Source organism: Schistocerca gregaria, chromosome 4 (genome assembly GCF_023897955.1).
Source record: "Schistocerca gregaria isolate iqSchGreg1 chromosome 4, iqSchGreg1.2, whole genome shotgun sequence".
Classification (NCBI taxonomy): Eukaryota; Metazoa; Arthropoda; class Insecta; order Orthoptera; family Acrididae; genus Schistocerca; species Schistocerca gregaria.
The window spans coordinates 587,594,344-587,622,172 of NC_064923.1; the positions used below are offsets into that span (position 1 = coordinate 587,594,344).

Below are 27,829 nucleotides of genomic sequence, written 5' to 3' on the forward strand. Positions count from 1 at the left end.
ACCTTCCTCCACCCCACCCTGCTATTGCCTCCCTCTGTCCTCCATGCCGTCTTCTTACACCGACCACCAGATTGCTGCTACAATTTGGTGCAGTTGCAGGTCAGTCAAGCCACAGCAGCCAGAGACAGAGGCCATGAGTGTGTGAGTTGTGCTTGTGTAAATGCTAAAATGTGTAGCAATCTTCTCATTGTGCCTGTCAGTGACTTAGTGTCTCCTCTATATGGTGAGCAGCAATCTGTCCTCTACACAATATGATGCTTACTACCTGAGCCCCCATCTTACTCTGTTACTCGCTCCTGTGAACGAGAATGCGTTATGCAGATCTTGGTCCATCTAGAAAAGATAACCTGAAGATGCCTAAATAAGGCAAAATGCGCCGTTGAAAAATAAAAAACTAAAATTGCAACCAAGACTGTTTTTAACAAATACTATTAAGCACTGGTTTGTTGTATGCCACATATGGACTGGAAGAATTTCTATAATATTGTTTTTATTCCATTCTGGACTTTTCATTGTTTGATAATAAATTATTCTTATCTTTTCATTGGCTTTATTGTCCACAGACATTGCTGCTAGTTTTGTTTCTGCCTCCTCTTATTCGGATTGGAGTTTTCAATTTTTTTGCTCACAAATACTCAGTTGATATTTCTTTGTGTCCTACCTAACATATGTTCAAATGTGTGTTTCAGCCTGTCCCTTTTTTGGGTGGCATTGATGGAAGTATGCGACCTGGAAAAATGGTGAGAATTCATGGTTCTGTGCCACATTTGGCCGACAGGTATGCTTTACTCTAAATTATTGTATACAGATTTTTTTGAGACTTACAGTATGTAAGGAGTCAAGTAGTCTGAAACTTTACTGTATGCCATAATAATAGTCTCTTGCCTTTCTTTGTGTCCTATAGTTATGTCGCTTCACGTAATCGTAGACTTAAAAGATCCAGAATGAAGATGAACACAAAGATGGAAAGAAACAAACTCATCAGGCAGGGAAACAGAAATGTAGATCATGAGAATTTATTTAAGAATAGAGAGGTGTAACAGATGAAATGAAGTGAGAAATTTAGCATCTTAGAAAGACATTAGCAAATTTGGTAGTTATTTAACAAATGTACTTAGGCTGGCAGAAAATACACTGCAGGTGTGAAAAAAAGCGAGAGTTTTCTTCTAAGTGATAATGTTGGTATAATTGAATGTGACGAACAGATTAATTTTATTCAAAAGTGTGTCTGAGAGAATGTGAGAAGATACAGTGAAAAGAAGAAGATACAATGAAAAGAGAAACAATTAAATCATCGCACTGAAAAGAAAATAGCAAAAATTAACAGTAAGGTCACCGAGCCAGTTGACGAGTTTTTGTATTTAGAACATTTGAGGACAATGGGAAATTTGTGTCATCTTTTAATAATCAACTTAGTTGAAATGCTCATTAGCTATCATCACTATATATTTGAATTTGAGCAGCATGCAGTCAATACGTACATGATTATATGAAAAGAAAAGAGAACATTTCTTGGAAGGTGTCCAGCAGTTTCTTACATGCTTTTTAAAATAAACATATTTTGACTCACTTTTTGGTGGCCTTGTTTGTTACGATATTCAGTTTTGTTACAATAATATTGATATCGGTAATTCCTGTATCCCTAATGACACACTATTTTCTCCAGATTGTTTATTGCTGAGAGACTCTAGTCTGTTATCACAACACTTTGTGTGTTACCACAAAACTTTGTGTGGCCTCTGAAAGTAATTGCTCAAAGTAATTTTCAATTAAACAATTTAATACAATTTCAACAATGTTTATATTTACCACCAACTTTAAATACACTCCTGGAAATAGAAATAAGAACACCGTGAATTCATTGTCCCAGGAAGGGGAAACTTTATTGACACATTCCTGGGGTCAGATACATCACATGATCACACTGACAGAACCACAGCCACATAGACACAGGCAACAGAGCATGCACAATGTCGGCACTAGTACAGTGTATATCCACCTTTCGCAGCAATGCAGGCTGCTATTCTCCCATGGAGACGATCGTAGAGATGCTGGATGTAGTCCTGTGGAACGGCTTGCCATGCCATTTCCACCTGGCGCCTCAGTTGGACCAACGTTCGTGCTGGACGTGCAGACCGCGTGAGACGACTCTTCATCCAGTCCCAAACATGCTCAATGGGGGACAGATCCGGAGATCTTGCTGGCCAGGGTAGTTGACTTACACCTTCTAGAGCACGTTGGGTGGCACGGGATACATGCGGACTTTCATTGTCCTGTTGGAACATCAAGTTCCCTTGCCGGTCTAGGAATGGTAGAATGATGGGTTCGATGACGGTTTGGATGTACCGTGCACTATTCAGTGTCCCCTCGACGATCACCAGAGGTGTACGGCCAGTGTAGGAGATCGCTCCCCACACCATGATGCCGGGTGTTGGCCCTGTGTGCCTCGGTCGTATGCAGTCCTGATTGTGGCACTCACCTACACGGCGCTAAACACGCATACGACCATCATTGGCGCCAAGGCAGAAGCGACTCTCATTGCTGAAGACAACACGTCTCCATTTGTCCCTCCATTCACACCTGTCGCGACACCACTGGAGGCGGGCTGCACGATGTTAGGGCGTGAGCGGAAGACGGCCTAACGGTGTGCGGGACCGTAGCCCAGCTTCATGGAGACGGTTGCGAATGGTCCTCGCCGATACCCCAGGAGCAACAGTGTCCCTAATTTGCTGGGAAGTGGCGGTGTGGTAGCCTACGGCACTGCGCAGGATCCTATGGTCTTAGCGTGCATCCGTGCGTCGCCGCGGTCCGGTCCCAGGTTGACGAGCACGTGCACCTTCCGCCGACCACTGGCGACAACATCGATGTACTGTGGAGACCTCACACCCCACGTGTTGAGCAATTCGGCGGTACGTCCACCCGGCCTCCCGCATGCCCACTATACGCCCTCGCTCAAAGTCCATCAACTGCACATACGGTTCACGTCCACACTGTCGCGGCATGCTACCAGTGTTAAAGACTGCGATGGAGCTCCGTATGCCACGGCAAACTGGCTGACACTGACGGCAGCGGTGCACAAATGCTGCGCAGCTAGCGCCATTCGACAGCCAACACCGCGGTTCCTGGTGTGTCCGCTGTGCCGTGCGTGTGATCATTGCTTGTACAGCCCTCTCGCAGTGTCCGGAGCAAGTATGGTGGGTCTGACACACCGGTGTCAATGTGTTCTTTTTTCCATTTCCAGGAGTGTATATATATTTTACTGATATATTAAAGATATACTGAAATCAACACCAAGACATATATTTATTAAAAATCTGACTCAGTTATCAGAATGAGATTTTCACTCTGCAGCAGAGTGTGCGCTGATATGAAACTTCCTGGCAGGTTATAACTGTGCGCCCGACTGAGACTCAAACTCGGGACCTTTGCCTTTCGCAGGCAAGTGCTCTACCATCTGAGCTACTGAAGCACGACTCACGCCTGGTCTCACAGCTTTGGAAGGTAGGAGACGAGATACTGGCAGAAGTAAAGATGTGAGACAGGGCGTGAGTCGTGCTTCGGTAGCTCAGATGGTAGAGCACTTGCCCACGAAAGGCAAAGGTCCCGAGTTCAAGTCTCGGTCGGGCACACAGTTTAAATCTGCCAGGAAGTTTGACTCGGTTATCACTGAAATTTTCAGCAATCATTTAAGTCAGTGGGTCAACAGAAAGAATCCATTATTATTGTAATTCCATTATCAGGTACAGTGCATACCGACACCAATTCATAGCAACACTTTACTTAAGCTTCAGTACAAGGTATATTATTTCTAACAGGAACCAACTGAATTCGACCAACTTTGTGTAAACCATTATGTCCTTGGTAAAAATTTGCCAAAACTTTTTGGCTTCAGCAGATTTCAACCTCTGTCATTACTTCTGCTTCAGTGCTTTTATGAGAACTTTGACATCTATATTGTTTTTATGTCACAGCCTAAAGTCACGTGTGTTACAAAATAACTAATCACATTTTGTGACAGGACAAAGTAGATTAGTTATGAGCAAGATTCAGTATCTGATATGTGGTCGTCACAGACTCAGAAAATATCGTTCAAGTGGAATGTAATTAGCTCATGAAGCAGTGAATGCTGTCAACACAGAATCTGAAATGGATTCCATATTTCTAGATTTCCTGAAAGCTTTTGATGCCTTTCCTCAGAAGTGGCTTCTAATCAGCTCACATGCCCATTGGTTGTGTGAGTGGATTTGTGATTTCCTGCCAGAAAGATTACAGTAAGCAATAATTGACAGAAATTCATAGAATAAAATGGAAATGATATCTGTTGCTCCCCAAGGAAGTGTTATAGGACCTCTGCTATTCCTTATGATTTAGGAGGCAATATGAGCAGGCCTCATAGACTGTTTATTAGTCAATAAATGACAGAATCATATGCAAAGTCATCAGAAGATCAAAACCAATTGCAAAATGATTGAACAAGGTATCTGTATGGAGCAAAAAATGGCAATTTTCTCTAAATAATGCAAAGTGTGAGGTAATCCAGGTGATTTCTAAAAGGAACCCATTAAATTTCAGTTACACAAATATCACATAAATCTAAAGGTTGTAATTTATCTAGGGATTACAGTTACAAGCAACTAACATTGGAATGATCACATATAGTGTTGTGGGGAAACTGAACCAAAGACTATGGTTTATTGGCAGAACACTTAAAAGATTTGGCAAATCCACTAAAGAGATTGCTTATACAATGTGAGTCTGTGTTTTGCTAAAGCATTGCAGTTCAGTATAGGAGCCTCATCAGAGAGGAGTGACAAGGGACACTGAAAAACTTCAAAGAAGAGCAACTCATTTTATACTATTGCAAAATAGGGAAGACTGTCATGGCTATGATATGTAAGTTGGAGTGGCGGGCATAAAAAACAAAGGCATTTTTCACTGTGGTGAGATTTTTTCACAAAACTTCAATCACCAACTTCCTGCTCCAAATGCAAAAACACACTGTTGAGACACACACATACAGGGAGAAATAATGATCATAACAAAATAAGATAAATCAGAGCTCACACAGGAAGATTTAAGTGTTCATTTTTCCTGTGGTGTGCTGTTCAAGAATGGAACAGTAGAGAAATTGTGTAAAAGGGGTTTGTTGAAGCCCCTGCCAGGTTTTTAAGTGTGAATCGCAGAGCAGTCATATAGATGCAGATGCAGATTTGACATTACAGCAGTTTAGCAACAGTTGGATTATAATGAAGTTGTAGCTCATGCGATGGCATAATTTGTGGTAGAAAAGCAATAGGCTCAACAAAGGTACACTATATTGATAAAAAGTATCCGGAGACCACCCAAAACATAAGTTTTTCGTATTAGGTGCATTGTGCTGCCACTTACTGCCAGGTACTCCATATCAGCGACCACAGTTATCAGTAGACATCATGAGAGAGCAGAGTGGAGCACTCCACGGAACTCATGGGCTTTGAACATGGTCAGGTGATTGGGTGTCACTTGTCATATGTCTGTACACGAGATTTCCACCCTCCTAATCAGCCCTAGGTCCACTGTTTCCGGTGTGATAGTGAAGTGGAAACATGAAGGGACACGTACAGCACAAAAGTGTACAGGCCGACCTTGTCTGTTGATTGACAGAGACCACCAACAGCTGAAAAGGGTCATAATGTGTAATGGACAGACATCTATCCACACCATCACACAGGAGCTCCAAGCTGCATCAGGATCCACTGCAAGTACTATGACAGTTAGGTGGGAGGTGATAAAACTTGGATTTCATGGTCAAGCGGCTGTTCGTAAGCCACACATCACGTTGGTAATTACTAAATGATGCTTTGCTTGGTGTAATGAACATAAACACTGGACGTTTAAATAGCGGAAGAACGTTGTGTGGAGTGACAAATCATCGTATCCAATGTGGTGATCCTGTGGCAGGTTGTGGGTATGGCAAATAGCTGGTGAACGTTATGTGCCAGCATGTGTAGTGCCAACAGTAAAATTTGGAGGTGGTGGTGTTATGGTGTGATTGTGTTTTTCATGGAGGGGGCATACACACCTTGTTGTTTTGCATGACACTGTCACAGCACAGGCCTACATTGATATTTTAAACACCTTCTTACTTCCCACTGTTGAGGAGCAATTCGGGGATGGCAATTGCATCTTTCAACACAATCGAGCACATGTTCGTAATGCACAATCTGTGGCGGAGTGGTTACATGATAACAACATTCCTATAATGGACTGGCCTGCATAGAGTCCTGACCTGAATCCTATAGAACACCTTTAGGGTGTTTCGGAATGCCGACTTCGTGTCAGGCCTCACCAACCGATATTAATACCTCTCCTCAGTGCAGCACTCTGTGAAGAATGAGCTGCCATTCCCCAAGAGACCTTCCAGCGCCTGATCGAACGTATGCCTGTGAGAGTGGAAGCTGTCATCAAGGCTAAGGGTGGGCCAACACCATACTGAATTCCAGCATTACCGCTGGAGGGCACAGCAAACTTGTCATTTTCATCCACATGTCCGGATACTTTCGATCACATAGTGTATGTTCCTCACTAGCTAGCATTTACACAATTCACACAATAATGTTGTTAAAAGTTAATTTTGATAAAGGCATTAATGTTCTTGACTATTGTGGCAAAGGCCACTGGATGCTTCAGTATCTACTGTTTGTTTCAGATTTGTTGTCAACTTAAGGTGTGGACCCTACGACCAACATGATATTGCTCTCCACCTATCAATTCGCTTTCCCGAAAGCGTAGTAGTCAGAAACAGCTTAATTGATTCACGGTGGGGTCCAGAGGAGAGATTTGGTGGCATGCCATTTTCAAGGGGTTTAGGATTTGAGCTTCTGATTTTGTGTGATCCTAATCACTTTAAGGTAAGCATTAACACACACATGTAAAAGAAAATGAGAATTTTAATTTTTGTAAAAATGAATAAAACACTCACTTTCAAACTGGCATATTGCTTTAGGCACTGAATACTTAAAACCTGGCTATCATTACTGAAGCCTTTACAGATCATCTGGAATGAAAGATACTGAATACAAATGTGACATTGTAGGAATGTAACGTGCAATAATAATGAGAACAACTGACTCTACTTTCTGTTATTAGGAGTCAAGGAATAGTTGTGAGTCAATACCACACCACTGTTTTCAACGAAAGTAAGATTGTAAGGGGTCTCAAACGAAATTTGTGACTGGATTCATATTGTCTTGGTAGGAAGGACTCTAGCTGGACATTCACTGACAGATGTGGAAGTAACCTCTAGTGTTCTTCAGGGTAGTGTGTTGGGACCCTAGTTGTATATTAATGACCTGGCAGACCGTATTAATAGCAACTAACACTGCTCACCCTCTGTATGGACCTCAACCTGCCCCCCACCCCCCACCCCACCCCCCTATGCACCCCAGCAGACTGAAAGCTATGAAGAGCTTTCTAAAAATTTCCATCAAAGACAGTACAGCACCATCAGTGGCACGACAAAACCTGTGGACAACCAGAAACACAGATATCACATCATGGATCCCACCTTCAAGGCCCTCCACCCCAGGTGAAAACGTGCAATGGAAAATGTGGAAGTCCCTAAACAGACCAAGAAGTGGTGTGGGTAGAACAAAGAATAATATGGCGAAATGGAACTAACTTGGGGACCCATCAACTTTTTGCAAACGTGGAGTCGAATAAACCACCAGGGACCTCTACAATTGTCCTCAGTGCCCAGTTTCCTGCACACTGAAGGACCTGTTGTGGGGCAGATATAATGCCACAGAGGTCGCTGATTTTTGGTCTGATTATATTTAGTGTTTGTAATCTGTTTGTATGTAACTGTTATTATATAGCTCTGTTTGCCTCACATTGTGTCCCATTTTCTTTTTGTGTGTTCATATTATTCTGCTTTTCTCTGTTGTCTATTTTCTATGCAAGACTTCAGACATGAATGACTGAATACCTCATAATTTTGCAAGTGATGCAGTTACCTGTAATAAAGTACCACCCGAAAAAAAATTGCACGAATATTCATTGAAATCTTGACAAGATTTCAGAGTGGTTGGCGAATTTCTTTAAATGTTCATAAACATAAAATTATGCACTCCACAAAGTAGTAAAATATAGTGTCCTATGAGTGCAATGTCAATGAGTCACATTTCGAAACAATCAACTTTTACCAGTACCTAGGTGTAATGTTTGTAGTAATATAAAATAGAATGAATACAGACGCTCATTCATGAGTAAAGCATGTGGCAGGCTTCGGTTCATTGGTAGGATACATGGAAAATGTAGGCAATCTATGATAGAGATTACTTGCTAGACCCCAGAGTGACAAAGCCTATATTATTATTCAGATGCATGGGATGTGTACCAAATAGGACTAACAGGGACCCAAGAATGTATACAAAGAAGGGCAGAGTAAATGGTCATAGCGTTTTTGTTGGTCATGCTTGTTTGATTCACTGGAAAGTGTCACAGAAACGTTGAGAAACTTGCACTGCTAAAGAGTAATAGTTTTTATATAGTGTAGGAAAAGATAAGTTGCTACTTACAGTAAAGCAGACATTCAAGTTGCAGATAGGCACAATTAAAAGACACTTATATAAAGCTTGTGGCCAGACTTCGTCAGTAAAAGAGAGAGAGAGAGAGAGAGACACACACCATTCACACATACACAAGTAAGCACACCACATGCACACCCAACTGCTAACTCCAGCATCTCAAGCCGGAGTGCAACCATCACGTGGGATCCAAGCCGCAGTCTGCAGGGGTCGGAGAATGGGAAGAGATAGTAGTGTATGGGTTAGGAGATAAACAAACACTGCTGGTGGAGAGTGCAGGGACTGACTGTCAACAGGTGCAGCATCAGGACGTTGTGGGGCAAGGAGGTGGGGAAGAAAGGAGAGGAGTGGGGAAAGACAGGCAGGTGCATTCACAGAAGGCTGCAAGTAAACAGGATGGGAGATGAAAATGTGGAGGAAATGATAGGAAGGGCGTGGAAACAGTTGGTGGAGGATGTGGGGCCAGTGTGTTTCTGTAGTTGAGGCCGGGATAATTATGCGAGTGGAGAATCTGTTATAAGGATAATTCCCATCTCTGCAGTTCAGAAAATCTGGTTGGTGAGGGTGTGGTTGGGCGGGGTCAGTTGTCTTCATTCTCTCTCTGAATCATCGAGAGTCCACCTACCTCAATATTACTTCCTTCCAACGGCCCTTCACTCTGTAGTAGTAGATATGTGCTAGGCAGTGTAAAGCAGTGTTGATGAAACTATTAACTAATACCTACCACACGGAGGCTGTGCAACTCGAGTTGAAAGGCAATTCCTGAAAGTTCATTTTAAAAAATTATGCGTTTGGAGGATGCAGTCTACTTGCAGAAAACATTTAAAAATTATATTGACTCTGCTTTTTATTCACATGGAAACACATGTAATGGCTGTAAAGTCCATATTTAATAGGGTAAACTTTATGCTTCAAAATTCACTGTCTTACAACACATTTTCACTGCCTAACAGTCACAGACCCACCACTCTTCGTGAGTTAAACATTTGGTCATTTAAGTGGTCTTCTTAGTAAGAAGTGCTCACCAAAGTATTCCGTACAGATCATAAAACATGCCACGCGGAATTGTTACTATGACCAGAAAGTTCACATGCTCATAATGCTCAAACTATTTAATTTAGAAACACCAAACGTTCATTAAAATACTGGCAGAAATAAAGCTGTGAGTACCGTGCGTGAGTCGTGCTTCGGTAGCTCAGTTGGTAGAGCACTTGCCCGCGAAAGGCAAAGGTCCCGAGTTCGAGTCTCGGTCGGGCACACAGTTTTAATCTGCCAGGAAGTTTCATATCAGCGCACACTCCGCTGCAGAGTGAAAATTCATTCTGGGTTCATTAAAATGTTTGTAACTCCAATCACTTCAGTCACGACACATTCTAACTGAAATTAACTCACTAGTTCTTCATTGTACAGACTATTTTTATGGAGCTATCTAACATGGTACTATCTGTAGGCCTGTTAGCAAGCGACTATCTCGTACTCCTATACTCTCTGCCCACCTCACTATATTCGTGTGAGAACAGCTTAATTCTAATTGGCTGTTGATCTAAACAGCAAATCAGAATGTTTCTTCCAGATCATACTCGTGGCAAAACTTGCCTTATCCAATCAGTTATCTGATGGTAATTAATATCATTAAAACTTCAGATTTTAAGTATATTGTATAATCAAAATAAGCAAATCAGAATGTTTCTTCCAGATCATACTCGTGGCAAAACTTGCCTTATCCAATCAGTTATCTGATGGTAATTAATATCATTAAAACTTCAGATTTTGAGTATATTGTATAATCAAAATAACCAAATTGATAAATAAACTTATTCCGCCTCTAACTTTCATCCTGGTTGCTTTTATACCAAAGCAAGCTCACACTGACATAAGTCATCTGAATTGTGGTTGCATCATAACTTTCCCACTGTTCGTTTGTGCCAAAGTCTTATATAAAATGACATATTAAGTATTAACGTATGTCCCACATACACTCACTCAGTCATTCTCTTGCACTCGCCCAGCAGAATTATAAGCAAATAATAATTTTGAACAATTTTTGTATTACATAATATAAAGTAACTAAAATTTTGAAAAGAAAATTCTAATGAATTGATTTTATGCACTGATAACTTTGTAATGGCTTCAAATGATGATGAAAGTCAATTTGTTATTGTTCCTAACTGGGTTTTAAAACATAAGTGTCGGTTTTAGGACTTTTAGGTAATTTTAATTGTCAAGGTGAGGAACCAGATGGCTCACGGAAGGTAGCAGCTATTGAAATCAAGTGTGTTACATTCAACTGCATATTGTTCCACAGGGTTGTCTACTTTACACTGTCGTTCCCAATCCAATCCCTTGCCACAAAGATCATGCCCACGTGGAAGACCCAAGAGCAAAAACTGCCCAACCCAAGCATTCAGCACTTCTTATTCCACTGCGGTCACAGGTTTATCCTACCCCATAAGAGGCCAGGTCCCCTTTGAAAGCAGCCATGTCATTTAACAGCTCTGCTGCAGTCATTGCACAGCTTTTTATATTGGTTTGACTACCAACCAGTGATGAATGCCTGCCACCAAACTGTGGCCAAGAGCAAAGAATACTACCCTGTGGCACAACATGCAGCTGGACATAACACACTTGATTTCAATAGCTGCTTCACTACCTGAGCCATCTGGATCCTTCCCTTCACAACCAGCTTTTCTGAACTGTGCAGAAGGAAATTATCATTACAAAATGTTATCTGCTCCCGTAATCAACCCAGCCTCAACCTACAGTAACATATTGTCCACGCACGCTCCAACCATCAGCTTCCACCCCCTCTGTTCTATCATCTCCTCCCCATTCTCATCTCCCAGCACGTTCATTTGCAGCCCTTTGCCAACACATTTGCCCATCTCCCTGCCCCAAAATGTCCTGGCACTGTTCACTGTGCCTGTTGTCAGTCAGTCCTTGCACACTCCACTAGACAGCATTTCTCCCTCCCTCCTTTCCTCCCTCCCTCCCTCCCTCCCTCCCTCCTTTCCTTTATTATGATGGTGCAGTCAGACTAATGTACTTTATTGACTCCTCATCTTCTTTAACTGTATCTTATATTTCGTAATAAAAGCAGGTCAAGGTCCTGTTTGTATCATTATGTGCAATAATTGTGTCTGGCATGATGGACTCTGCCTGAAACCATATAAAATAAAATCTTTTTCTCCATGCTACCTCAGTAAATGTTTACCATCTACAAAACTAAAGTCTTTCTGTGTAACAGCCCTCCATAAATAGACACACATTCTTGCTCCCCACTAAAATGTCTGCATATGCATGATCAGAATAATAATAATAATAATTCTGGATGGCACTGGGTCTATTGTTGTGGATCAGTTCGCTCCTTATGTTATACCACTACTTTTGTAGGTTAGCCTGTTTATCCACATTTAGTTGTCACAAGATAGTTTTTTAGTATTTCTCTTCCATCTGTTGTGTTCCCCAAAGTTCATAGTGTTAAAATATTTATAAATCTAATGTGTCCAAAAGCTCATTTATACACACATGTGATACAACCATTGACTGAAAGTATGTAAATTGCTCAATACCTGTTATTAGAAATACTTCTTTCGTAATTCTTGTTGATCTCTGTTCTTAGATGCTCCATAATTGTGTCCCTGTTAATAGAAAACACAATCATTTATAAATTTAATCTGTGCCCAAAATCCCCCGTGAATTATGCTGATAATGCTACCAGTACCAACAAATATATCAGTGTATCTTACACTTACTTGCTCTGAATTACAGCTCTGATACCCAGTTTTTCTTTAGGTGTATCATGTTGTATACTCCAATGCCAGTACTTGGTCATTACACTTAGAAGCTTCCTCCAAATCTCATTCCTATTCATTTGTATGTGGCTTATTTACCTCCTCATGTGAGGGAATGTATTTGAACATATCCTTCGCATTATCTTCGCATTATACAAATCCGACACCTGTCCTATTTCTGCATCTTTCAAAATGAAATCATTAGTGTGCCATTTGCCTAAAATCTCTTGAGGTCCCTGCTACAAATAATAACATTTTTTAACATGTTTATGAACCTTGCTACTATTCTTGTCACTTTTGATTTGTTCTGCCACTAATGGATAACATTCGTATCTAATTGTTTGGGTCATTTAATTTTTACACTTAGCACACAAGATTTTAAAATTTTCGTTGTCCTCCTAGCCATTCCCTTAAAATAATACTTCCTTGTCTGTAATAGTCACTTCTTGGCCCAAAGTGGCCATACCCTATATGGATGTACTTGATAAAAGATATCACATTATCCTTAGTTATGGATACTTGCCAATACAGGATTTCTACCTCCAAATGACTAAACTGTATGCCATCCCTTTACTTCTTCCTCAGAAGTTCCAACTAACTTTCCTCTCTGATGCATGGATTAACTGCATACTTTTCCTTTATGTTTTTTTATGGTGGTATCATCTCATTGCTGCCCTCTGTTTTACTTTAAACATATACTTGTAATGGATTGTCAGAGGTGACACATCCTGCCTTTTCTTGATAGGGTGTCAGTCACTGAATTTTGTTGCCCTTCTATGTACTGTATCTCTAAATTGAATTCTTGGAGAAACAAAACCCAAAAAGTCAGTCTAATGTGCAACAGCTTGCTTTGTGTTGGACAACTTAATGCTCTGTTTTCTGAATATGCTATCACTTGCGGTCAATTAATAGATAATGGTATTTGCAAACAACCCACACTACTCACAGACAGTGGGAAACTTCTTGGTACAGTCAGGGTGGTGGAGAATTATTCACTCACTTAGTACTTGCTCGATCCTTTACATTTCTTTTGTACAATCAGAGGGCCAATGTGGAAACCCATATTCGCCAATGCGTGCTGAAGGATGTACTCCAAAACGTTTGTGCCTGCACCAGCATCATATTCTGTTGGTTTTAGCCACAGGTTGCTGCCTATCCAACTTTGCTACTACACTGACCTCCACAATCTGTGATGAGGCCTGAGTGTCCAACAATTGTCACCTTCTCATGGTTTCACTGTCCTTTAGCTGCTTTCCACAGATGCGCACAAGTTGCTTGGTAGCATGCAAACAGCCAACCAGGTTCATCATTTCCAAGACGTCTTCCCAGATAACAGGCCATAACATTCTGTCCATTGTCAAAGTTGCTTGTGTGCCCTTCCCTCCCCTTCCCCCTCCCCCACCCCCTCCCCCAACCCTTCCCCCACCCCCTCCCCCTCCACCTCCCCCTCCTATGCTCCCCAGGGGCTCATAATTCTTGTCTTTTGTCAGCATTTGCATGCATGGCAAACATGGACTCCAAGCCATTGCAGTATGTCTTCCTTTCCCGGCGCAGCAGTCTTACTCGCTGACTGTATTATTTCTTTGACATATTAACTAGGACAGTGCCGAGAACATAGCTTGCTTGAAAAACATCAATTTTGGCTCTTCCCACTTTGTTTTAAACAACACATTTTGTTAATTTATGTTCAGTCACTACTAACAGGTTTGACCTCCACCTTTTCAAGATCTTGTACAGACTGCGTGGGCTGTGTGGGGAAGGCACTCATTGTAACCACTCCATGTTGAAGCTTGTAGGGTACCTGTACAGTAGTCACCACCCCTTCCCCCCACCCCACCCCTTCCCCATCAATGCAGCGATCACACTATTGATGCTTTGTGAGACCTGAGTTTCTGTCAGTGTATACAATGTTCAAATAACTTACAGGAAAGCTATTGGGTGACTTTGTGGCCAACCATTGATATTCTGACAGGTGCACGCCCAATCATTTTGAGGACAAAGCAGTTTTACCTTGAAAATGACAGGAAGTGTACCTTTCGAAATTTTGGCAGTTGTCAATGATGCCACCCGACAGCCCATTGCCACAAGTTATTTGAATATTGATGCTTTAGTTGTGACCTGCCTGCACATGCCAAGAGAAACTCGGGTCTCACTAGCTATCAAAAGTGTGATCTCTGCATCGTCAGAGGACTACCACTTTACAGGTACCCAACAAGCTTGAACATGGAATGGTTACCATGCTGGGTAATGGGCACATTCCCCACACAGCCCTCACAACCTGTATAAGATTCTGAAAAAGTGGAGGTCGAACCCAGTTGTGGTGGCTGAACATATCTGTTAATTTGGGGACACTGGGATTCCAGTCACTGCCATCATGCCATGTTGCCTTTACTATGGTGCCCATGGTGAGAGCCCTCATTCAGATTAGGTAGTGAATGTTTGGTATCATGAAATGGCCAAAGTTATCAGCTACTGGCAGCAGGGCTCCCCAGTTTCCTCAGTCAGACTGCAACTCAGAGCCAGTCCTTACAACCCAAGGAACTTTTCCTCCTTAAGTATGCCATGGGATGGGAAAAAGAAACAAGGGACTTGCAATACTTCTCCTCAGGTTCTGGTTTGCACCTGAACAGATGGAGGTCCTTTCTCTGTATCAAACCAATGTTCCTTGTGTGGAATATTGAAAACAGATTTGGCAAACTACATATCCATAGCAAATTATGTAGTAGGTCTATTTTAATTAAATTGGCAAATCCTACCTAGTCCCGGGCATTAACCCCGCTTGTAAACAACCTGGTGATGTACCTGTTGCCATCAGACCCCAAAAGAATTTCAACGTGGTACAAGGGTTAATTTTCCACCAGGACATAACGCCAAGGGTAGACGAAGAATTAAGAGAACACATTGGAGAGGTGGGGTATCCACTTCACATGTTGTATACATTGGACTGCCAGAGACGAGGTAGACACTGGCACTTTCATCCTTGTTTTTAATGGGGATTTGCTTCCAGAGAAGGTCAATGTCATGTGGTACCAGTATGTGAAGCCATAGTTTCCACCTCCAGTGTGATGCTTGTAAGTATATTCTTTCCAATGAATGTACAACCTGATTTGTGGAGACCACTTCACGAAAGGTCACCATGTATGCTACTACCTGTATGTGTCAGTTGTGGGAAACATCACCCCTCTCCAACCCACAAAGTGTGTTAAACTATTCAAAGAACACACAATCCACGAACTGTAGGTCGTAGATTGCCTCTCATATTTTGAAGCTCGGAAAGAGTGTGATTGTTTGTATCTAGTTTCAATAATATCAACCTTTGCCACTACCTTGGCAAGGTTGTTGGCAGTACCTGGTGTATTTACTCCCTCTACTTCAACATCTGATAGTGATGCAAGTAAACGTGACTGTGGAGCTGATAGGCCTTTCTCACTTGTGGTGCCTGTGGCACCAGCTCTAGAAACAATTGCCCACACAGCCAAAGAAGCAGCCTACTCCTTCAGTATCTACTAGTGACAGGGATAATCGTCTCCTTATAAATTCACAAATCAGAAACCTGACATCAGCCGGTGGCAAAAGGAGCCATAATTGTGGGTCCCAGGACTTGCCCACTCTTCTCACACTCCTACACCCATAACAGATAAGACTTTACGACACTCTTGACCAGAGAATGTTGTGAAAGAGAAGAAGTAGGAGGAGGAGGAGGAGAAATCTTGGTGGAAGGTCCTATGACACCCTGGAAGCAGCAGGTCCCCTCCACCCATCAGAATCCTAGCTGATGTTTGGTGATGTTGTTCCATCTCCATTGGTGACACTGATCCTAGGGTGTGACCTGTCTTCTTGACCCCTTCACGCCTAACCAGGACATTCAGAACCATGATGATCCAATGGAACTGCAATGGATATTACTGTCGCCTGCGAGAATTAAATAACTAATTTTCTCTTGTTCCTGATCTGTGTTGCTCTTCAAGAAAAATGTTTCACTGATGACTATTGCCCAGTTCTTTGTGTTTACCATGCATTCTGTTGAAATTGTAGTAATCAAGAGAGAGCATCTGAATAGGTCTGCACATTGGTTTGCATGGTCATCATCAGTGAGTAGATTCCATTCTGTGTCATTTTGGAAGCAGTAGCAGTGTGAGTGCAAATGACACCAGAAATCACCATTTGCAACATTTATGAACCTCCTGGGAGGGCACTCACTCACCTTGGGATGCTCGCCTTAATCCAACAACTCTTCCCCCCATGTTTTCCAACTTAATATTTCACTGTGTACCAATGCCCACTTCATCCTGTATGGGCATTCTGCTTTACCAGCTTCTTTGTTGTCTCAGTCTGTCTCCATCAGTACTTTTATGCACCTTTTCAGCTATTGTCATAATGACCTATTCTCCCAATCTCGTGGCTTTACTACAATCTTTGTGACAGTGACAACTTGCCAGTGATCCTCTGACTTACTTGTCACTGCCTTGTGGACAATTCACCGTGTTGTGCTATTTGAAGAACTAATTGGCAATTGCACACCTCTGCTGTCACCTTCAGCCCCTCTCTGAATATGATAAGTTCGATGATTAGGAAATTGTCATATGGTGCTAGCATAAAAGTGTTTTGATGAAGTGCATTTAAGGATTTGCATCAATTTTGCACCTCTTCTCCCTAAATGCTATACAGTCCCTTCCTCCTGTTCTAATTTTTCACACATTTCTCATTTTCTTTTATACTGATTGAATTCTGAACACAGCTTTAGTACTAACATTTGAAGTCCCAGGTTTTCTTATGAGAGTGTTCCATTTGATTGCCACAGCATGTTCACTGGTTTTAAACATTTTGGATGAGCAGTGTTCCGCAGCTTACATAAATTTCATTGAAGACATTTTATCACTGAAGAACCTCTTCCCTGCTGTGTTTACATACAATTATTACCCAATCAATACTGGGGTTTTGCCTATCGTCAGATACACTGGTGAGAGGTTAAGGTTACAGAGACACAGTTCTTCAAAAACCTTTCTCAGTAATGTTAATCTAAAACATTTTAAAAACAGTCGTAAGACAAAGGGCTTACAAACCATGGTACTTAAATTAGCTTGTGTTATTTCCTTATCCATCTTGTTGGACCAGTGTGCTGTAGTGAAATAATCCAAACTAGATGCGAGTAACATGATTTGTATGTCCCTCTTTATCATACCTCTTTTATCTTATGTTTTTAACAATCAGAAAAGAGTGTTAATATTGAAAGTAAGTAACTTTTATATTAATAATTTTTATTATTTTTGACTAGCTTCAATCTTTTCATCATCAGGTCAACAAATATTACCAACATAACATGGGAGGATAGTTTCCTGGTGTCAAAAGTACATACAGAAAACATGAGTCCACTGCATCGAGCATAATGGTTTGATAATACCTTTTTATCTTGTTTTAGATCAGTGTTGTTGACAGGTTTTTCATAACTGAATAATTGTTTCTCTGTATTCTTATCTTCTGCCACATTTACCAAGGACGGGCTAAGCTTGAACCCTGAGCAGATTATAAAGCTACGAAAATACAGTTGAGGAGATACGAACTCTCAGGTTTTCTCACTGTGATTGACTAAAGGTGTTAAGCCGAATTGTTGTTTCCCTTTTATGCACAATATTTCAATGACTGACCTGGTCTCTGCTTCAGTTGCTGTGAATTGTGCTGCTGTGTCTACTCGCTGGCTGGACCCCAACCAGACTGTGAGCTATTACGTATCTCATGCCTCTATTGACAGCTGATTGTCAGTTTGACTACTAATACTCACTCTGCCCTTTGATGCTCTTTCCTTTTTTAGAGCCCTCACTGATATTCCATGAAACACACATTCTCTTGGTGTTTGTCCAACTCTGGTGGATGTGGCGGCCAGTGAGATCTTAATAAACTAAGTGCTGGGCTCCAAGACTTGTTTCATTGAAATCTCTTTCCTGTTTTACTAGGTTTCCTGACTACTTTCTCTATTGCCTCCTTAACAAGCTTTACCAGAAACTTGGTGTTTGTACCACAATACGTTTCTTATCGTATTTTATTTCATGGTTACACTCGAGTCATAGCTTGGCAACAGCTGATATGTTTGGTTATTTTAGTAAGGCACATCACTAGTGTTCCTACAACTCTCCCCTCAACTATTCTAATAGTCTGTCCCCATGAAGACGTGCCATATTGGTGTAGAATGTACAAGGGCTCATGGGCTGTGCAGAAAGTAACGTGATGTTTTGGTCTATTGCGAGTAGGTGGGGCTACAGCAGCCATCTTTGTACTCAGTACATATCCAGTGGTAGTAGCATCTGGTTTCTGTCCTGCTACTTTGCTTCCTGTGATGCGTTAAAATGTGCGCTGCAATAGAAATTCGCACCAGTTGTTAGGTGCGTTCTGTGATTAGGTTTTTATGGCAAAAAACTGCAAACCAATGGAAATTTATTGTGACCATTGTGATGCATATGGAAAAGGAATAACGAGTGAAACCCAAGTGAGGCAGTGGTGCATTGATTTTAAAAATGACCGTACGAATGTCACAGTTAGAATGGCAGAGGTAGGCTTAGCCTTGTGGTTGACGAACTGATGATGAAAATAAATGATAGAATTCATGAAAATTGTCATTTTACAATTACAGAACTTTCACAATAACAAGGTGGGCAATTCGAAACAAGTATAGGGGAAAACTTAATACAAAAATTTCATTTTTCCTCGAAAAGGCACGTCCACACATGGCCAATCATTCTCCAGAGCTCCTAAGCGGTTTTGGATATGAGTTGTTTGATCATCCACCATACAACTTGGATTTGGCAGTGAGCGATGACCACCTCTTAACATGGTTCACTACATAACACTTTGCTACTAACACTGTACTGCATGCCAGTAGAAACCAGTGATTGCAATTGCAGGCAACAGATTTCTAGAGAGAGATGGTATGGTATTCATGTTACAGATTGTTACAGGTGACAAAAATGAAAAGTCAGTCACTGGTGTGGCACAACTTACAATCACCAAAACAGGAGAAATTCAAGGCAGCTCTCTCTCCTGGCAAAATCGTGATGACAGTCTCTTAGGACAGTGATTGTGGCATTCTTGTGGATATGTTGCCAAAAGTGTCAACCATTAATTCATTAATATGTGAAGACTCTGAACAAATGCAAGAACAGTTTCTGCTGTAGAGGGTGAGGGTGAATGATCTCCATAATGGATGGTGGAGCTGGATGGCTAGTTGTCAGGAAGGCTGGCAGTTCATCACTCTGTGCGTGGTTGCAGAGGTGTAGCAGGTAAGGTACCAAGTGGAACCCAACATCCCATCATGAAAACAGCGTTTGCATATAATACAGGGTGTATATGACCTGGGAGATCCGGGAAAAACCCGGGAACTTTTTCATTCGGGAGAAAACTGGGAAAAATTTGGGAATTTTTTAGAATTCTGGGAATTATTCATTATTTTAGTTTGCAGTGCCCCCCTGAACCTTGGACCGTGCCGTTGGTGGGAAGGCTTGCGTGCCTCAATGATACAGGTAGCCATACCGTAGGTGCAACCACAACGGAGGAGTATCTGTTGAGAGGCCAGACAAACGTATGGTTCCTGAAGAGGGGCTGCAGCCTTTCCAGTAGTTGCAGGGGCAACAGTCTAGATAACTGACTGACCTGGCCTTGTAACACTAAACAAAACGGCCTTGCTGTGCTGGTACTGCGAACGGCTGAAAGCTAGGGGAAACTACAGCTTTAATTTTTCCCGAGGGCATGCAGCTTTAATGTATGGTTAAATGATGATGGCGTCCTCTTTGGTAAAATATTCCGGAGGTAAAATAGTCCCCCATTTGGACCTCTGGGCGAGGACTACTCAAGAGGATGTCGTTATCAGGAGAAAGAAAACTGGCTTTCTACGGATCGGAGTGTTGAATGTCAGATCACTTAATCGGGCAGGTGGGTTAGAAAATTTTAAAAGGGAAATAGGTAGGTTAATGTTAGATATAGTGGGAATTAGTGAAATTTGATGGCAGGAGGAACAAGACTTCTGGTCAGGTGAATACAGGGTTATAAATACAAAATCAAATAGGGGTAATGCAGGAGTCGGTTTAATAATGAATATTAAAAAAAAAAAATAGGAGTGCGTGTAAGCTACTACAAACAGCATAGTGAATGCATTAATGTGGCCAAGATAGACACGAAGCCCACATCTACTACAGTAGTATCAGTTTATATGCCAACTAGCTCTGCAGATGAGGAAGAAATTGATGAAATGTATGATGAGATAAAAGAAATTATTCAAGTAGTGAAGGGAGACGAAAATTTAATAGTCATGGGTGACTGGAATTCGAGAGTAGGAAAAGGGAGAGAAGGAAGCATAGTAGGTGAATATGGATTGGGGCTAAGAAATGAAAGAGGAAGACGCCTGGTAAAATTTTGCGCAGAGCATAACTTAATCATAGCTAACACTTCGTTCAAGAATCATGAAAGAAGGTTGTATACATGAAAGAACCCTGGAGATACTAAAAGGTATCAGATAGATTATATAATAGTAAGACAGAGATTTAGGAACCAGGTTTTAAATTGTAAGACATTTCCAGGGGCAGATGTGGACTCTGACCACACTCTACTGGTTATGAACTGTAGATTAAAACTGAAGAAACTGCAAATAGGTGAGAATTTAAGGAGATGGGACCTGGATAAACTGACTAAACCAGAGGTTGTACCGAGTTTCAGGGACAGCATAAGGGAACAATTGACAGGAATGGGGGGAAAAAATACTGTAGAAGAAGAATGGGTAGCTTTTAGGGATAAAATAGCGAAGGCAGCAGAGGATCAAATAGATAAAAAGACGAGGACTAGTAGAAACCCTTGGGTAACAGAAGAAATATTGAATTTAATTGATGAAAGGAGAAAATATAAAAATGCAGTTAATGAAACAGGCAAAAAGGAATACAAACGTCTCAAAAATGAGATCGACAGGAAGTGCAAAATGGCTAAGCAGGGATGCCTAGAGGACAAATGTGAGGATGTAGTGGCTTATCTCATGAGAGGTAAGATAGATACTGCCTACACGAAAATTACAGAAACCTTTGGTGAAAGGAGAACCACTTCCATGAATATTGAGAGCTTTGATGGAAACCCAGTTCTAAGCTAAGAAGGGAAAGCAGAAAGGTGGAGTGAGTATATAGAGGGTCTATACAAGGGCGATATACTTGAGGACAATATTATGGAAATGGAAGAGGATGTAGATGAAGATGAAATGGGAGGTATGATACTGCATGAAGAGTTTGACAGAACACTGAAAGACCTAATTCCAAACAAGGCCCCCCGGAGTAGACAACATTCCATTAGAACTACTGACGGCCTTGGGAGAGCCAGTCCTGACAAAACTCTACCATCTGGTGAGCAAGATGTATGAGGCAGGCGAAATACCCTCAGACTTCAAGAAGAGTATAATAATTCCAATCCCAAAGAAAGCAGGTGTTGACAGATGTGAAAATTACCGAACTATCAGTTTAATAAGTTACAGCTGCAAAATATTAACGTGAATTCTTTACAGACAAATGGATAAACTGATAGAAGCCGACCTCGGGGAAGATCAGTTTGGATTCCATAGAAATGTTGGAACACGTGAGGCAATACTGACCCTACAACTTATCTTAGAAGAAAGATTAAGGAAGGCAAACCTACGTTTTTAGGATTTGTAGAATTAGATAATGCTTTTGACAATGTTGATTGGAATACTCTCTTTCAAATTCTGAAGGTAGCAAGGGTAAAATACAGGGAGGGAAAGGCTATTTACAATTTGTACAGAAACCAATGGCAGTTATAAGAGTCGAGAGACATTAAAGGGAAGCAGTGATTGGGAAGGGAGTGAGACAGGGTGTAGCCTATCCCCGATGCTATTCAATCTGTATATTGAGCAAGCAATAAAGGAAACAAAAGAAAAGTTCAGAGTAGGAATTAAAATCCATGGAGAAGAAATAAAAAATTTGAGGTTCACCAATGACATTGTAATTCCGTCAGAGACAGCAAAGGACCTGGAAGAGCAGTTGAATGGAATGGACAGTGTCTTGAAAGGAGGGCATAAGATGAACATCAACAAAAGCAAAACGAAGATAATGGAATGTAGTCGAATTAAGTCGGGTGATGCTGAGGGAATTAGATTAGGAAATGAGACACTTACAGTAGTAAAGGAGTTTTGTTATTTGGGTAGCAAAATAACTGATGATGGTTGAAGTAGAGAGGACATAAAATGTAGACTGGCAATGCCAATGAAAGCGTTTCTGAAGAAGAAATATTTGTTAACATCGAGTATAGATTTAAATGTCAGGAAGACATTTCTGAAAGTATTTGTATGGAGTGTAGCCATGTATGGAAGTGAAACATGGACGATAAATAGTTTAGACAAGAAGAGAATAGAAGCTTTCAAAATGTGGTGCTACAGAAGAATGCTGAAGATTAGATGGGTAGATCTCATAAGTAATGAGGAGGTAGTGAATAGAATTGGGGAGAAGAGGAGCTTGTGGCACAATTTGACTAGAAGAAGGGATCGGTTGGTAGGACATGTTCTGAGACGTCGAGGTATTATCAATTTGGTATTGGAGGGCAGCGTGGAGGGTAAAAATTGTAGAGGGAGACCAAGAGATGAATACATTAAGGAGATTCATATCATAAGGATGTAGGGTGCAGTAGGTACTGGGAGATGAAGAAGCTTGCACAGGATAGAGTGGCATGAAGAGCTGCATCAAACCAGTCTCAGGACTAAAGACCACAACAACAACAACAACAACAGTTTGCAGTTAAATTTTTGTAATATTAACTGGTAAGAACCAATACTGTAACAAAGGATATTACTGTATCTCACTACTGCAGAATAATACTGCAGCAATAAAAGATGAAAGAGAAAAAAACAAAAATGAAACTAAGTTGGCAAGGAAATGTGCCATACACAACAACAAAACACAGTGCTCACACAAGCGTCTGCCAACAGCAAAATGTGTCAATATTAGATTCGCTTGAGCGGGCTCATGCGCATGCGCAGTTGAGTGGCGTTGTGTGTAGTACCTTCTCCCACTTCTGGCTACAGAAATGTGGCTATTAGCTGTATAAGCAATAGCAGCAAGTGGCCAGGCGCTACCCGGAAAAATTTTACTGGCATTCCCAATCAACCAGCATCACGCATGTACAACAGGCTCGGTCCTAAGGGGCAGAGGCAAACTGGGGTATCTGCCCTGAAAAGCATCCCTGTTAGTTTTTGAAGCTTTTTTAACACATTGTAAGTTGATTTCTGAATGAATCGTGAGTTGATTTTTGATGGCTTGCACAGTGTACGTGATGTCTCTGCCAGGGGAATCTCCATCGCATCTAGAAATAAACTTTCCTGCAGACAAAAGGCAACTGGGCTATACGAGCTGAGCGGAATAAAGCCGAACGGGTCAATGCCAATCGCTGTTTATGTGGCTGACTAGGTCTGCAAATGATCAGCATTGTTATAATTACTAGCGAAAGTCATAGATTCAAACTTTCAGAGTGGAAATAAATGACTAACAGGAATAACAGGTATCTTCTCAGTGTATCCAAGAAAATTAAATTTACACAAAGTTTTTAGCCAGACAGCTACACTAGTAAGGGCCAGTTGTACAGTCCCCAGCCAGCAGGCGCTTAAGTTCTATTCTGGGAGGAGCGCAGAAAATGTGTTGTACGGACATGTAATAACGCCTAACCGGAGAATAAACGCTGGATAACTAAACCGTTGATCGTGGCAGGGTTAGTGAAGTTAATCGGAGAATAAGTTTGGACACTGGCAGGAATAGTGTTTAGAAATAGTGATGAGAAGGTTGTTTGTCAGAATGAGGAAGGAGAAGAAATGGGGACATCACACGAATTATAGAAGAATATGACGATTCCAAATTTATATAAAAATTTCGTAGTACTACTTCTTGATCTCGTGCTTCAAAAGTTGGAGTATATGAATGAAATGTGAAACTTTTCCCTAACATAAAGTTTTTTGCTTGTGGTAGGCCTAATTGGCATCTGATATTCGTACTTTGTAAATCATGTTCTGTCGTCCCATAAAAATGACCATTTGTTCCAAAACAGTCTCGGTTATTTAGTGTGTGTTAAAACTTCTGTAATATTACACATCCATAATCCACACAGTGACAAAATACATGTAATCAGATCTAGAAACCCCACCAGTCTTGGGTACTGTTTGTATTAACAGCTTTTTCAGTATGAGACATCATTTCATTTTTTCATGTAGCAAAACATTTGACAAATTTTCATGAGGTAGTGGGGAGGTGGGTAGTCTCCACCTGAGCTGTATTTATGTTTAGTGATTTTGCTGTTTCCTCTTCGTTTATTGCTCTTACGTCAAATGAAGACAAAACGGATTTCTGTGGCCGGGAGCTATCAAGTCAGTTAAAATAAATTTCCATAATTACGGAAGGCTAAAATACATTATTAGTTTCAGATTTTATGCCCACTTTCTGACAATCAAGCATTAATTTTTTCTGGAGAACAATGAAGTTCTTTTTATCGATGTGCTAAAGAAATTTGTCTTTAATAACTTTTCCGCTGAGCCAGCCAATTTATTTGAAACGGAGCATTTGATTCCACACTATTAGCTAGTTTCAACTGTTGGCTGCATTTCAAGTGCATGTAAACATGAGATAATACAGTACTGGTTCTCCAAGAAAATTTACATACGAATGTGCACTTTAAGCTGAACTATGCCTTTTAGTATGATTCAGAAAATTCTCGTGCTCTTGGAGTATCCTCTAATGTCTTGTTTCTTTTATGACATAATGTAAGATCTTTTAATGCTGTACACATGCGAACATACGAGCTTCCTGTATCATCGTACCTGCGCAAGCACGGTGATGCTTGTTGTCTGGTGCTCTCTGGCAACTGCTGAAACGAACCTATTTCTAACAGGTCATGGGAAAATAATGCGAATGGTGGTTTGAAAATTGTTACTTTCAAAGTAAATTTCCTTTTACTAAAGATGAATTGTGTGTGAGAATGTACGATGAATTTGAGTCAAGATGATCTGACATTTATGTTGTTCTTAAAAATTTTACTGGCAGGATTTATAAGTTTTACAGTGCCGAGGAAAAGTATACTGTTACTTAACATGGTAAAGTGTATTTTCACGTGGGGGAATGTGTATTTTCAATCGTGAAATCCGGAAAAAACCTGGGAATTTTTTTTTGCTTCGCAATGTATACACCCTGTAACATCTTACGCAAAAACTCCTGACTGGCTCTTGTACTGTGGTTTCTTGTGCCAGTGTGTGATGACATTTCCTGGTAAGTTGGTCAGGGAGTTTTTCTGCTGGAAGAAGCAGAGCTGTGGTAAGATACGGTCCACCACATCATACCATCTACATCTCCTCGTTTGTCATACATGTACAATACATTTTGGTTCTTCTTAAAGTAACCCATCATGAATCACAATGTTCATTGGCTGTTTACTTACTAACCTCTACTTTCTAAGGTTGATCCAGTCAACTAGCAATTGATGCACTGGTAGCTCAGGTGGATGGGCAGTTTTCAACTAAAATAGATGCAGGGTGCACAGAGCAGAGTTTGAACCACAGTGGTACCTGACACTGAGACACTCATCATTATGACTCTGCTATGTTGACCATTATAGTGTTGCTGCCAAGTGCTGGAGCATCTCCTCCACCATAATGCATCATTTTTGAGTTGATATTTATCCATCCACTGAACAGAGGTGGTCAGTTTCTAAGGTGGTGTTGAGGGCAGTTAGTTTCTGGGCCTGAAGTATTTTCAGTTGTTTATCTGGCCAGGACAACACATTCACAGTTGTAGTCCCACTTGGCAGCTATCAATCCTTAGAGGTTTCTGCACATATCCTTCTTGACATATCGGGTACCTGTCCCCATAGGAAAGTATGCAACGCTCTTTCCTCCATTCCCTGCCAAATAACTTAAATCACTGTGTCACTGTATTGGCATTACTCTTTCTTATTCTAATTGCAAAACTTTCTACCGACTCTTTCTGCTTTTTAGCAGTTCACAAAAGAATCGAGAGCTATTGTGTTTCTTTTTAGTGGCAGCTGAGTCTAACGAGGGGGGTAAAACTAGTTGAGGTTCTATCCTCTCCTACAGCAGCCAACTATTTATGTACTTCTGTTTTACCTGCTCTTAACTGAGCTACCCACTTACTGAAGATACAGTTGCTTCTTGCACAGTAACACTGTCTCTCAGACTCAGACATAGTGGGGCCTCTATCCAAAACACAAAAAACAAAGAGCTGAGGAACAAAATAGGATGAGGAGAGGGCGCTTAAATGTAACAATATCGTAACACACCTTCATCTCGCTGTGATTTAATTTGTCTGCCTAAGTGGCTCCTCATGGTTTATACTTTACACGTTTAAAAACAGTGAGCCATACCCCTGCTCATAATGAGCCACACTGCCTATACTAACTGCCACAAGTTAATATACATTCCTTTCGAAAGTCGTCGTATATACCTTCAGATCGTCATCTGAGCCAAATTCCGCACACTGCACAATCGCATATCTGTTAGGAGACTGACTGATTCTCCATTGCAAAAAATAAGCAGAAAAGTTTCCGCACCAGCCGGTGTGCCCGAGCAGTTCTAGGCGCTTCAGTCTAGAACCACGCGACCGCTACGGTCACAGGTTCGAATCCTGTCTCTGGCATGGATGTGTGTGATATCCTTAGGTTCGTTAGGTTTAAGTAGTTCTCAGTTCTAGGGGACTGATGACCTCAGATGTTAAGTCCCATAGTGCTCAGAGCCATTTGAACCATTTGAAAAGTTTCCGCACTCATTCTACCATGTTCTTGATGATGCACGTTGTGGCTGCTGATGTTGTCCTTTACACAGTTATCGATCGCAAGAACACTCCTGACACCATTTGTAGAAAAATATAAGTTAATGCAAATAAATAGGAAGAATAAACCCATAATGTTAGGCTACAGAATTAATAGTCTGCTGCTTGGCACAGTCACATCCATTAAATATCTAGGCATAACGTTGCAAAACAATATGAAATAGAATGAGCATGTAGGGATTGTTGTAGGGATGCTGAATGCTCAACTTTAGTTTTTTGAGTGAGTTTTGGGAAAGCGTGTTCCATCTGTAAAGGAGACCTCATATAGGATGCTGTGTGTCCCATTGCTGGTCTGACAACACACAAGTATTACGGAGATGCTTTGGAAACTCAAATGGCAATCACTAGAGGGAGGGTGGCATTCTTTTTGTGGAGCAATACTAACAAAATTTAGAAAACCAATATTTTAGGCTGACTGCAGAACACAGTAGATTGAATGTGATATTCTTTTTGAGGAGCACTGTTGAGAAAATTTAGAGAACCAGTATTGGAGGCCGACTGTAGAATGATTCTGCTGCCGCCAATGCACATTTCATGTAAATACCACGAAGAAAAGCTCATATGAAAAGCTCATATGAAGGCATATACACAGTAATTTTTCCTTTACTTGAATGGA

At 41.1% G+C, this 27,829-nt stretch overlaps 1 protein-coding gene and 1 non-coding gene across 8 annotated transcripts in view; both read left to right on the top strand.

Moving 5' to 3' along the window:
* The window catches only part of LOC126267071 (galectin-9-like), a 134,333-nt gene that overhangs the window by 46,198 nt on the left and 60,306 nt on the right, over nt 1–27,829 (top strand). For all 7 annotated transcript variants that reach the window (XM_049971927.1, XM_049971929.1, XM_049971930.1 and 4 more), the window contains exons 3-4: nt 690–778; nt 6,689–6,890. In XM_049971927.1, coding sequence (XP_049827884.1) covers nt 690–778; nt 6,689–6,890 — 291 coding nt within the window. The remainder of the gene's footprint in view (nt 1–689; nt 779–6,688; nt 6,891–27,829) is intronic.
* Trnas-cga (transfer RNA serine (anticodon CGA)) lies at nt 9,751–9,825 on the top strand. Its single transcript has one exon. It is a non-coding gene; the product is annotated as a tRNA-Ser (tRNA).